General features: G+C 43.8%; 1 protein-coding gene across 1 annotated transcript in view; it reads left to right on the top strand.

The window, feature by feature from the left end:
* Positions 1 to 13604, top strand: part of Deptor (DEP domain containing MTOR interacting protein) — a 129998-nt gene that overhangs the window by 49073 nt on the left and 67321 nt on the right. The window contains exon 3 of the mRNA XM_051202655.1: positions 818 to 941. Coding sequence (XP_051058612.1) covers positions 818 to 941 — 124 coding nt within the window. The remainder of the gene's footprint in view (positions 1 to 817; positions 942 to 13604) is intronic.

Below are 13604 nucleotides of genomic sequence, written 5' to 3'. Positions count from 1 at the left end.
GTGGACCCAGCTCACTATGGGCAGTGCTGTCTACCCCTGGCTGGTGGTCTTGGGTGGCATCAGAAGGCAGGCTGAGCAGGGAAGGGCAACCCAGTAATCAGCATTCCAAGACTTCTGCCTCAGTTCCTGCTTTGCTCAGGACTGTCACCTGGAAGTGTAAGATGAAATACACCCTTTCCTCCCCAAGTTTCTTTTGGTCATGATGCTTTATCACAGCAGTGGAAATCCTAAGACAATGTTTCTTGAAGTCTCAGCCTGGCCTGGACACGTGCACACTGATGTCCCTCTAAGCTAAGACAAAACATTCTCCTTATTTTTGTTCACTCACTGTTAGGTTTCTACTGGCAAATAATTCAGGGAAGCTTCCATTTCCCAAAGCTGGGGTGTCGAGGACTCCTCCATCACACTCCTACTGCAGTTTTCCCTAACCCTCTACAAATCCCTAGCATCGTTTTCGTTATACGCTGACATTTCTATTTAGATCTCTTTTGGTTCTCTGACAAAAGGGTCATACTCCAGATGGCCTCGAACTAGTAACTCTAGTTCTGCCGAGTACAGGGGTTACAGGTACGTACCACCTCGTGAAGCCTTGACTCATGTTCTTTGAGGCTCATGGTGTTCCAGTGCCATGCTTGTGAAGACCCTGGGACAAATGATGAAGTGAATTCTGAGAGCCTTTCGGTGCACGAGGGTGACAGTGGTTGGTGGTGCGCGGTCCCTCGCAGCAGGTGTCTGTGTGAGGCAGCAGTGAGGTGGGTCTTAATCTGCGGTCTCTTGGGAAGCTTTCATTTTCCTCTCTGTGTGTATTGTGTTTCAGTGTGTGACGAGCACAAGGAATTCAAGGATGTGAAACTCTTCTACCGCTTTAGAAAGGACGACGGTACCTTCCCACTGGACAACGAAGTGAAGGCCTTCATGCGAGGACAGAGGCTGTATGAAAAGTAGGTCCACCGCCATCTTGACTGGGAAGAGGGAAGTGGGCTCTAGTAGGCTTTACTTTGCTTGCTTGCTTATTTACTATGTACTTATTTTTTGCGGAAGGGTCTTATGTTGAATCCAAGCCCTATATACACAGGATGACCCTGAATTTCTGACCCTCCTGCCTCTACCTGCTGGGATTACAACTGTGTGCCACTGTTGCTTTTTGTTATGCGGTGCTGAGGGTAGAGCACTGGGCAAGTGCTGTATCAACTGAGCTTCATGAGCAGTGCATCTATCTGTCTTTTCCGGTATTGACCTCGGTGTGGCTCTTCCATGTGGGCTGGTTACATGACTGTTCCTTTTGGCGGGAGAAAGTTCTGTCACACAGTTGCTTTTCTCCTTGCCAGGAATCAAAGTTAGTTTCTTAAGATTCCTAATGCTTTATCAAAATCTTATTGTCTGTACTTAAAGACAACTGAACAAAACTCTGGAAGTGAAAACTAAAAGGATGCTATTTGATGTTTGCCATCAAGTCATGCCCTTGGCCTGTCTTCCTCGATTGATAGATGTGACTGTTTCAGAATCTGAAGGTTCAGTCTTGTACATGTTAGGGTGCGGAGAGAACTTCGTGGAGCAGGATCTGTGAGGACCGTTGTCTAGCTTTCTGGAAGCTGGAACACACCTTACATAGCACAGCAGTACTCTGCTGACAAGTCTGGAGCCTTCCAAGAGGTATGCCAGCGCTAGAGAGCTCTCCTTTTTACACAGGATCTCAGAGGCAATGCCATTCCTTAATCCTGGCTGCCTTGCAAGGCTTTGAACGTTCTGGAAACTCCTATTTGTCACATAAAAGATGCACAAGTGTCACCTGTTACACAGTGGGTGGGTGTAGGGGTTATGGTGAGGGTTTAAGAAGCCAGACGTAGGATCAAGAGGATTAAGAGCTAAGGCTCAGTTTTAGTTGTGAACAGAGGGCTTGCACATGCTTTGTGGACTCTACACCGACCTCCCGCCATCCTTCTTTCTTTGTATCTCTTCCAGCCTGGCCCACCTGTGCCTAGCCAATAATATGGTGACCATTTGATGAAAATTATGAATAGAGGCCAGGGCTATGTCTCAGATGCACTCAGCTGCCTAGCACGTGTAAGACCCAGGAGGAAGAGAGGGATTGTGGCTTTGGTTTTTTTGTTTGTTTGTTAGGTTGATTTTGGTTTTTGTGAGTTGATCAATATTCTAGGACTCTCTGTGCCTGCCATTTACTTTGTAGTCATTAATTCTCAGTATCTCAAATTACAAGTAAATTTATTTCTCTAAATTGCTTATCTAATTAGCACTAGGACAAAGGAATTTAATATGTATTTGGCCCTAAGTGACCCAGCTATGGTCTCACCAACCTTGGCCTCTGCTTTTAGTTGCTGGATCGTATTTGGAACAAACTTTGGGACCATGGAAATGGGCTCTTCATTGAATGCATTCTGCTTGTTTTATGGGTGATCTATCTATGAATGTCAGCACATTTATTTTGTAAGTTTCAGAGACTTTTATAGCATTACAAGTAAATAGTTTGTTATCTAATCAGATACTTATTTACATTTTTAGAATTAAAGGGATTTTTTTCTTCCCTACAGTATTTTTCCTAGAACATTTCTTTGGGTTATCTCTAACATTTACACATGAATGTCTTGCAAGATATTTGTTCCTTTCATCATTCTCCTTTTAAGATAATAACAGTAGGTATTTATTGATTGCAAAATACTTATCAGGGATCTTGATTAGTAGAGGTCATTGAATTACCACAGTACGGTTAATTTAGATGTTCTTATTGTCCCTATTTTATGGTAGGGGAATGTGGCAGGCAGGGTAAATCTCTTGTCCAAGGTCAACTAGTAAATCGCAGCCTCAATTTGAATTCAGAAACCTAAATCCTAGTGTAGTAGTCACTCGACTGGTCATAAGTCCTAAATCTTTCTCATTTCCCTTTGTTGAAATTAAATGAATGAATAAATAAACATTTACTCCAGAATACAGCTTACTGTAAAATGTGGCAGAGGGTTTGTGTGCTGTCAAGGTGGAGAATTTTCTGTAAAATTTTATCAAAAGTATACCAGGATCCACAGACACATGTAAGCACGAGCTCCTGCTTTGGGGCCAGTATCCCTGGTATTTTGTAAATAAGACCCCTGACATGGATCTGACCTGAATGCTTTCTTCCTAAGGAAAGGCACTGTGGCGCCAGAAGGCACCATGCCAGCTTCCAAGGGAGGGAGGTAACCAGCAGCCCTGCCCAACTATGGTGCCTGTGAACCATATCAACAACCAGCAGTAATGCAGTAGTGGCATGCATACCTTAGCAGTAACCAACAGCTCTCTTAATTGTATTCAACAGCAGGGAAACTGTACCTGGTGCTAGAAACCTAGAGCTAACTGAAGGCTATTGGAGGAAAATCTACAACCACTAATTTACTAAGGCAGCATAATCCCTAAAAACAATCTTTAAACATTTCTTCTTATACCTACAGAAAGTGTAGCCCTTACTCTTCATCAAGGAAATTTCTCTTTGCAACAGTTGGAGACCACTCGAAATGCAGAGTTGCAGATCTCAGTCTCAAAATGCTCCGCATCTGAGGCTCAGGGGACATTGCTGAAGAGGGGGAGAAAAGATTGTTAAGAGCCAGAGGATCAGGGAGTTTGCTGTGAGATTGTGTCTCCTAGTACCGTCAGAAGCTGAACAAGGATGACACCGGTGAACACGCCCAAGTGGGCAGTAAAAGCTCGTGAGGTGTCAGCCGTACACAGAGAACTGTAATGAACCCAGGTAGTGGGAGAAGTGCTCTTCCCCAGGGAAAACTCACCAATTGGCTGTCCGGGTCTAAATGGTCAGCACCGAAAACGTGCATACACGGACTTGTCATGTGAAGTGAGTAGGTTGTATTTACAAATATATATGTGCATACATATACATATATGCATGCAATAACAATTATCGAAGAAGAGGCCATGAAGTATATGGGGAGGATTTAGAGAGAGGAAAGAAGTGTTGTTATGTTATGTTATTCTTACCTACCTTAGTTGTTGAAGGGGACAAACACTTTGAATTGACCTGGCTTGACCTTGAACGTCTTAAAACCTAGGAATGACTTCTCTAATCTCACCTGGTTTGATGAGAGTTAAATCCCCTCTATGCCTGGTGAATGGTCTATTTGTCTCAGTTGGGCTCTTTTGTTGCTGTTTTATCCAAAGGACCTTGGCTTTCTTGGCAATAAGAATTTTCTCTCCAGCCACCAGCCTATTTATCCTGCTTAGGGGCTGAAATCCAAGTGGTAAGGGATGAGTGCCCTGAGATCTGTGGTTTCCCGCTGCCTTTGTTATTTTTCTCTTCTACATGACCGAAGAGGAATCAAAGGGAAAAATCATCTCCAGTGGGGAAGCGTCCGTCTGTGTGTTTTGTCTTCTCCACTGCGTGCCCCATGATGGTTCTTTTGTTCTTTCTCCGTGCCTGGCACAGTAAATGTTGTTGAATGTACAAAGGCCTCGCCATGTTGTTTCTGTGAGTCTAAGAGCTTCTGGCATGAGAGCTGCTTAATGGCAAGCAACAATAGCCAGCCTGTTTACCGTGTCTAGCCGCTGGAGCTTCCAAAGCATCGTTTTTGTTGTTGTTTGTTTTCATTTTGGTTTTTCAAGACAGGGTTTCTCTGTGTAGTCTGGAACTCACTTTGTAGACCTGGCTGGCCTCGAACACAGAGATCTACCTGCCTCTGCCTCCTGAGTACTGGGATTAAAGGTGTGTGCTGCCACCGCCTGGCACAAAGTGTCTTATATATTGTTATGCTTGAATTTCCTAACAATTTTGAGTGATATACCCAGCAGGTATAATTGATTCCATTGTAAAACTGGGGCCATGAGATACAGAGAGGCTTGAATAATTAATATAGGCCCTCAGATGGAGAGCTAGAGATGTTTCTTCACCCCTGGGGCTGGAGAAAGGACCCAACACTTAGAAGCACTTACTGCTCTTCCAGACGACCCACATTTGCCTCTCAGCCTCTACATCAGGTAGCTCACAGCTGCCTGTAATTTCAGTTCCAGGGGACACGATAACAATTTTTTGTCTGTGCTGGCACCTGCATGCATGTGGCATGCACCACACACACACACACACACACACACACACACACACACACACACACACACACACACACACATTTCTAAAATTAGATAGATCGATGATAGATAGATAGATAGATAGATAGATAGATAGATAGATAGATAGATAGATGTATGTCTTGGCAGGGGGAATGTCTTTTAAGCCTTTTGTTTAGGACTGGGAGGATGCGTCTGTGTGTATGCCAGTGGTCAGGTTCAGTATTTTTCTCACTGTCTGTTATTGGGTACTGTCTCTCACTGAATGTAGAGTTCATAGTTTAGGCTGGCTGCCCACATGCCCCAGGGACCCTCCTATCTCCATCTTTCCAGCACTGGGATTGCAGGTATATACCACCACAGAGGGCTTTCCCAAGGGTGCTGGGGATCTGAACTAGGTTCTTCGTGCTTCTCTGGCAGACATTTTCCTGATTGAGTCCTCTCCCCAGCACATCTTTAAGCCCATCTTCTTCTGTTTCCATCTTGCAGGCATTTTTCAAACTGAGGTCAGTTGGATATTTAGGTTGTTTGTTTTTGAAAGACCTGCAGAGCATGGACCTTCACGCTCCACTCAGGAAAGGGGACACCACAAACCACTCATGAGAAGCGGTCTCGATGCAAATAGCATGAGGAATTTTTATTCCAGGTGCACTGGGGTCCACAGTCATAGAACTGAGGACCTCGAGGGCAGAATTAAGACAGTTTTTATAGGGTTTACAACAAAGCCCACACATAGGTCACTGGGGTGGGGGTTTCACAAGCAGTGTACGAAGTCAGATAAACGGTTAGTTAGCTCATTTTCTGTTATCTTACTAGGTCTGAATTACGTACTCAAGGGCCTGTCTGTCATAAACAGCAAGGAGTGTGACCTTGCCTATTTACTGGCAGAGCACAGGGTCTGGGATTTGAGGTTTTTAGGGCTTTTTAGATAGTATTTTAAACTTCTAGCTTCCTGGGGTCATTGGAGAGTTAGGCTGTGTTTTTCCACACTTTCATTTTGACATAGGTTGTGTCTCCCTAGTTGTTCTGAAACTGCCCATGTAGATTAGAATGGCCTCGAATTTGCAGTCATATTCTTGCCTCAGTCTCCCAAGTTCTGGGATTATAGGCATGAACCCAAACTGATATCTTCAGCTCTGCAACTTGATTCAAATTTTAATTTGAAATATTTTCAACTGTTTGGCAAGCTGTAACGAAACGTTTTCCATTATGCTGTGGACATTTTCAATTTAATGGAACTGCCTGATTAGTGGTTTCACAGATTTTTTTTTTTTCTTCTTAGTTTGAGACACAGTTTTGTTGTATTGCCCAAGTTGGCTTTAGACTCATATTCCCACTTAGTATTACGTTTAAAAGTATGGGCCATGGCAATGTGCATCATAGAACCTTTTGTTGTTGTTGTTTTTAAATCTTGGGTTATTTTCTGGGACAGAGTCTCTCTGTATAGCCATGGCTATCCTAGATCTCAATATTTAGACCAAGCTGGTCTCAAATTCAGAGATCTAACTTCTTCTGCCTACCCAGGGCTAGTATTAAAGGTGTTCACCATCATACGCAGCTGCTACATAGAATCTTATAATAAATATTTCTTGCCTTCGTGTATTTGAGGTATCCAGTGGTTTTGATGCTACTGGGTTAAAAGTTATCTTTTACCACTGTTTATGTGGCCGGGGTTATTTGATACTCAGCTACTCATGTTAAGATCTGTTAACATGGGGCTGGTAAGATGGCTCAGCTGTTAAGAACACTAATTGCTCTTCCAGAGGACCTGGGTTCAATTCCCAGCACCCACATGGTGGCTCACAACTGTCTGTAGCTCCAGTTCCAGAGGACCCGACACACTTCACACAGATGTACACCCGAGCAAAACACCAATGTGCATAAAATAATTTTTTTTAAAAAAAGAACTGTTTACATCTGACTGCAATTTTTCCATACTTGCCTGCCGTCAAGTTTATCCATAACCATTCATGGAAACTTATAGAAGACAAGAAACCCGGGTCAGGACATGACACCTAGCTTATGGCTCTTAGGAGTAACAGTGGGCAATGTGCCATCATTTGACTAGGTTGATTTTGGTTACTCAGTTACTTCTGTTAAGAACTGTTTGGTTCCTGCAAACAGCCACATATGCACATAGTGTGTTGTACACAATGGCCGGTGACAGTTGCATATGCACTCAATGGTTTGTACACAATGGCTGGTAACGATTGCATATCCACATGGTGGATTGTGCATAGAAGAACCCCCTATGTGTGGCAGGGGGCACGGATGGACATGGACAGGGGCCTGAAGTTTTCATGACTGTCTACAGGCCATCTTACTATCTGTCCCAGAGTGAGACACAGGCTAGCAGGAAACAGATGTGCCTTTCTGTTGGAGAAAAGGGCAGTGTCTTTCAGGTCTGTTTGCTCTGTGAACATCCTTCTTAAAGAAGCCGGTATGAGCATAAGCTGCTTCAGTTTGCAGGTCTTGAGGAAATGTGAGAGGTCTGTGGAGAATGATCTCCTAATGGCTACTCCGCACAAATTAATTAAATATTGTGGTTGATCATTAGGGAGCAATGGCCAGCCTGGTCTACAGAGTTAGTTACAGGACAACCAGGGCTACACAGAGAGACCCTGTCTCAATAAAAACCAACCAACAAACAAAAAACACAGAACAAAGAATTAATGGTCTTGTTGCATGAGCCTCTGGACATAAGGCCTAGATATGGGTTCATAGAAAAAATGAATCTATTTACTGTTTTGGCCAAAACTGGGGTGAAATTTTCAGTCTGTCTCTGTCTTGCCCACAACAGTGCAGAGTCAAGATTCCCTGTCTTTGTTTTATACTTTTGTTTTGAGACAGGATCCCATGTAATCTAAGCTAGCTTTGAACTTCCTATGTAGTTGAGAATGAATGGCCTTTGAACGTCTGATTCTCCTGCCTCTGCCTCTTGCGAGCTAGGATCACTTCAGAAAACATTTTTGTGTGTGCATAGCCATGCATATGTTTTTGTGTGCGCATAGCCATGCATATGTGCGAGTGCACGGATGCGCACGGGCCCTGCTGCTTACATAGAGATAAGAGAACATCCTTGGATGTCGGCTCTGGCTTCCTACCTTGTTTGAGATAGAGTTTCTTGCTTGCAACCACTTATGCCATGCTAGCTGATCCAACAGCTTCCAAGGGCTCTCCTGCGGCTGCCTCCCATCTTGCCTTGAAGCTGTGGAATTACGTGTGCAAGCTGCTGTGTCTGGCTTTACCTGCGTCCCGAGGATCCCAGTTCAAGTTCTCATGCTCGCCTAGCAAGCACTTTACCCACTGAGCCATCTTCAATGAAGGACCTTTAATAAAGACCTTTAAATGAGGCTGAGAAAAGCGTCACTTGGTTTATGCCAAGTGGTTGTGGAAATCACATTTCTCTTCTTGACGAGTGAAGCCACACCCCTCCCACCCACCCCCCACCGCCCTGGTGTGTTCTTCAATTAAATTAGAGCTTTGTTAATATGCAAATCAGCAACAGCCATCTGTGCTTGTCAGAAGTCATCAGGCCTAGGTGTCATCTACAGATTTCTAGCTGTGGTTGATTATAAAAAAAAAATGACTTGATTTAAAGGTAAACAAGTTGCCATTTGAACAGGAGGCCAGGTCCAGTGAGTGGAGATGGATGGCGCTAACTCCTGCTCCCCCATGTCCTGCAGTCACTTTAGTAGAGTGTGTGTGTGTGTGTGTGGGGGGGTTAAATTCGGGATTTCAGAGATCAGAGGATGGCCCAGGGTTCCTTCCCTGTCACTCACTGGCAGATATTTTCATGTGTGTTATGGGAAGAAAGTGTCCCTCAGTCACATTGTGAGGACCAGTGTGATACAGTCGTGTACAGTAGGACTTTTGTATATTAACACGTAAGGTATTTTTCCATGTATATTAAATGTAGTCTTCTAACAGCAGCCAGTGCCCCCTCAGCCTTGTATATTTTTAGTGAAATCCCAATTATTTCTCACATATTTCATTTGAGTCTCCTGATGTCTATAGGAAGGAGATATGGCCGCCATCAACTCACAGGTGAGGAAAAGTGGATTAGGATTAGAATTAGAATTAGAATGAAAACTGAGCAAACTCCCAGCAGCACTCGGGAGGCAGAAGCAGGCAGATCTTTGTAAGTTCCAGGCCAGCCTGGTCTACAGTGCAAGCTCCAGGACAGCCAAAGCCATACAAAGGAACCCGGTCTCGAAGAAAACAAAACAAAAACATAAATAAATAATAATAATACATAAAGAGAGTGGTGAGGAAAGTAAAATACTTGAAGTCTTTCTGGTGTTCAGGATTGATCCTGGGGGTCAGCTATATGACTCAGCAAGGGAAAGTACTTGCTGTGTAGGCCTAAGGACCTTAGTTCGATTCCCGCGGCACACATAAAAGTAGAAGAAGAGAACCAACTCCACGAAGCTGTCCTCTGACCTCCACGTGAACACCCTGATGTGTGTGCTTCCATGCCTCCAATATTAAATAAAATTAAGAACAATGAAAACTTACCTGGCCAAAAGTTGCCATAGCAACTGGAATTAGAAAAAAAAAAAAAAATGTGAGCATGAAGAAGCTTGTTAACCCCGTCCCCCCTCTTGGGTATGCACTCTTGTTTATTAATAAAGCCCAACTTTGCTTCGTACTAAAACAAAAAAAGAAATAATAATAATAATAATACTGTCAATGATTAATTTTTAAAAATTAGATTTGCAGCCGGGCAGTAGTGGGGCACACCTTTAATCCCAGCACTCTGGAGGCAGAGGCAGGTGAATCCCTGTGAGTTCGAGACCAGCCTGGTCTATAAGAGCTAGTTCCAGAACTGCCTCCAAATCCACACAGAGAAACCCTGTCTTGAATGACAAACCGCTTGCAGTTAACCTGTAGAAGCTGAAGACCATTTCCAGGGTGCTTCGAACCTGTTTGTTTGTTTGTTTGTTTGTTTATTAAACCGAGCTTTCACTGGATGTCATGGAGTCCATCTGGAAAATATTTATAAGATCGTTTCTCGTGAAAGGATAAAAGGGGTAGGGCAGGGTTAGTGTAACCAACATTCGGTGTCAGAGGGAAAGAACCCTCATGGAGCAGGAGGGGTTGGGGACATGTTGAAACTAGGTAAAAGTGGGTGCTTGGGGAATGGTACCAGTGGCCCACAGGGCTGGATCTCTAACAGCAGGCTGGGGGAATCTTCCATCATTGACACTCCATGGCTGGTGGCTTTGTGCAAAACACTGGGATGATTGCACAACAAGGGCAGTTGCATTGTTTTTCAGGCTTTGTTTGCTAAATGAAAACATCCATGCTTAATTACAGTCCCTTCACACAGGGTTTGGGAGCGAAAAAGAAAGGCATTATTCTGACAACTGGAAAAAGCAGCACATTGACAGAAAGCAGTCATTAATTTTAGAGACCCCCCCCCCTACGAAAAATTCTTCCCTGCTGTAAAGAAACAAAAATGCAACTCTTTTTTTTTTTTTAATTTACTGAACCTAAACTTGCAGCTAAAGTTTGACTGTGAACCTTCACTGTAATATCCATAAAATGCACATATAGTTCAGTGTGGAACGAAGCACATCATTTCCCTGTGGAGCCACTGTCCAAACATTTTTTTAAAAAAAAAAAAAATCTTTGTAGTTCACTGTGGCGTCACATCCTAAACAAATTAGCTTTGGCATTTTCTAGGATATGAAACTTACATTAAAGAAGTAATTTAGCCTTTGGGCCATGGCAGCCATTTTCCAGTAACACAACCCAAATGACAAGCGTAACTGGACAGAAAAGAGGCACCCGATGTGTGTTCTCTAGGCCTTTTAGGAAGAAGGGAGTTGTTCCTCTGGCCATATACTTGTGGATTTCCAAGAAGGGTGACACTATAGACACCAAGGGAATGTGTTCTGTTCAAAAGAAGTAATGCTCTGTAGGTGTTAGCATGGCAGAGAATGAAGAACATGCAACTGTCACTCAGCATGCCACTAAACAACCAAATCAAGGGTAAAATTCTTGCCGCCAGGAGGAGGAATGTGCAGACTGAGCCTATTAAGCGCTCTAAGAGCAGAAACAGCTTCCTGAGTTGGGTGAAGGGTAAAACGATGAGAACAAAGAAGGAAGCTGGGAAAAAAAAAAAAAAAAAAAAAAAAAAAAAAAAGGCACATGGAGTCAACAGGCTGCTCTGCCCAGGAGAAGCTCACTATGTGAGGACTGACAGGAAGGAGCCTGGGCTGCTGGAGCCCATTCCCTGGGAATTCATGGCTTAATGAACAAAAATGAATACAGCATCGAGACTGTGCTATTCTGTTTTGCTTTTCGAGACAGGGTTTCTCTGTGTAGCCTTAGATGTCCTGGAACTCCCTCTGTAGACCAGGCTGGTCTTGATCTCACAGAGATCTGCCTGCCTCCGTCCTCCCCACTCCAGTATTGGAATTAAAGGTGTGCCCCCTCCAACCCATCCCTTCTAGACCATATGTTTTTGTTCAGTAACTTATCTACTTTGGTTTCTGTTTCAGCCATCCCCTTCCTCCAGCCTCCCCACAGCAGATTCTTGGCTTTTTAAAATTATCCCTCACAGTTTGCACTGTTGTCCAGCCTCGGCAAGGGTCAGCTGTTGGTTGGGAGGCAGGGGTGCCTGGGTGTGATTTGTTCTCTACCGCTGTGCACCATGCACTGCAGCAAGTGCTTTAAACAAATGAACTCAAAATCAGCTGAACTCTGTTGAGCTGTCATTGTCTGCGTTACAATTGAAACTCAAAGGCAGAGGTAGTGGAGCATGCCTGTTAACTGCAGCCCTAGAGAGGTAGAGGCAGGAGGGTCAGGAGTTGAGGGCCATCTGGGGGCTGCGTAGTGACTTCCAGGCTAACCTGGACTACCTGAGATCATCTCCAAAAGACATAAGAGAAAAGAAAAAAAAAAAAAAAAAAAGACTTAGCAGTTGGTAGAGTACTCGCCCCATGAACACCAAGTCCTAGGTTCAATTCCTTGCTGCACGTAAATTCAGCCAACTCTTACACACCTACAATCTCAGCATTCAGGAGGCAAGTGCAGGTGAATCGGGAGTTCGAGGCCATTCGAAAGGTCAACCTGAGCCGTAGGACACACTACAAACATAAAGCAAACGAAGCTCAGATCGTAGCGCCCAGCCAGACACAGGTGGCCATCAGATTTAAACCCAGGACTGCTTCCACTCACAACTACCTCTCCATAGCCGTGTGTGCTAACAATAGACCAGAAAGATAATGTAACTAATCAGATCACATCCTCTCTGTGGGACCCCAAGGGGTGTTGTTTTTATTCGGATGACTTCCTTTCTGCACTGGGACAGATATAACCAGACTTAACCTTGAGGAGACACATTGTGCTTTTGCAGCTCATTTCTTGGTAGTGACAGAGTTTCCACTGTCCCAATCAGTGCATGCCCCAGCCCGTGGGTGACATCTTCCATCTACCCAAGTGACCAGACTTACAATATGGCATCTCTTTTTCAGTTGTTCAAAATGTAACCTGAGGCTGGGACCTATAAGAAGTTTAAGGATGACAGCTTATGTGGAATATCAAAGCCTAAGGTATAGATAAGGCAGTAAAATACTCTACTTGAGTTGGCTGTACCAGGTGGGTGTCAGCCTCACCTGGACAATTAAAGGGTACTATTAAAGAGTCTTTCCTCAGGGCTGGAGAGATGGCTCATCCGTTAAGAGCACTAACTGCTCATCCGGAGGACCTGGGTTCAACCTCCAAATGGCAGCTCACAACTGTCTATAACTCCAGTATTCAACACTATCACATAGCCATACATGCAGGCAAAACACCAACACACACACACACACACACACACACACACACACACACACACAGTCTTTCCTTTATTAATCACTGTGTGTGAAGTGATTTCTCAGTGAGAAGTCATATTACTTCTAAACACAATTAATACTTCTATTGTCTGATGATTATGAACGTATTCACAATAAATGATAATTTTGTTTTTCTAATGAACCTTTATAAAGCCCAGCTCCCCTGTCCCTTGTTAGGAAAGTCTGCAAGGCTTGCGCTGTTTTGATCTGAGAGCAGTCATGCCTTATCTCTATTGCTCTTGTGTAGTGTTCAGTAAGACTACAGCAGTTGGAGGAAGCCTTTTTAGAACGATTGCGGTTTCAAATCTATACTTGGCTTCTGTCTCAGATGCATACAAGTTCTGAAAATGGCTCTTCAGAGAACACTAAAAACCCTGGGGAATGTGAAAATTACAGCGTAGGTTTCAGAATACTAGTGTTTTGTTTGCTTCCATCTGATTGAAGATAGCAAGCAAAGAGGAAGGGCTGTTATCGATCAGAGAGAAGTAATACGTCATGACTGTTGCCGGTGGTATTTGCTTAGCTTTCCCTCTGTTGGTTAGGAAATAGTTATTAAACATCCAACATCTACCTCCTCTGGATTTAGTTTTCTAAGAAATGAAAATACCATGGTATTCTGTCTTTAGGACTTTATAGCGTGATTGGCTATAAACTTCTCCCTCCCTTCCTTCCTCCCTCCCTTCTTCCCTTCCTTCC

Source organism: Phodopus roborovskii, unplaced genomic scaffold, assembly GCF_943737965.1.
Source record: "Phodopus roborovskii unplaced genomic scaffold, PHOROB, whole genome shotgun sequence".
Taxonomy (NCBI): Eukaryota; Metazoa; Chordata; class Mammalia; order Rodentia; family Cricetidae; genus Phodopus; species Phodopus roborovskii.
The sequence above is the reverse complement of the archived record's forward strand: the minus strand, read 5'-3'. Positions and strand labels throughout refer to the sequence as shown.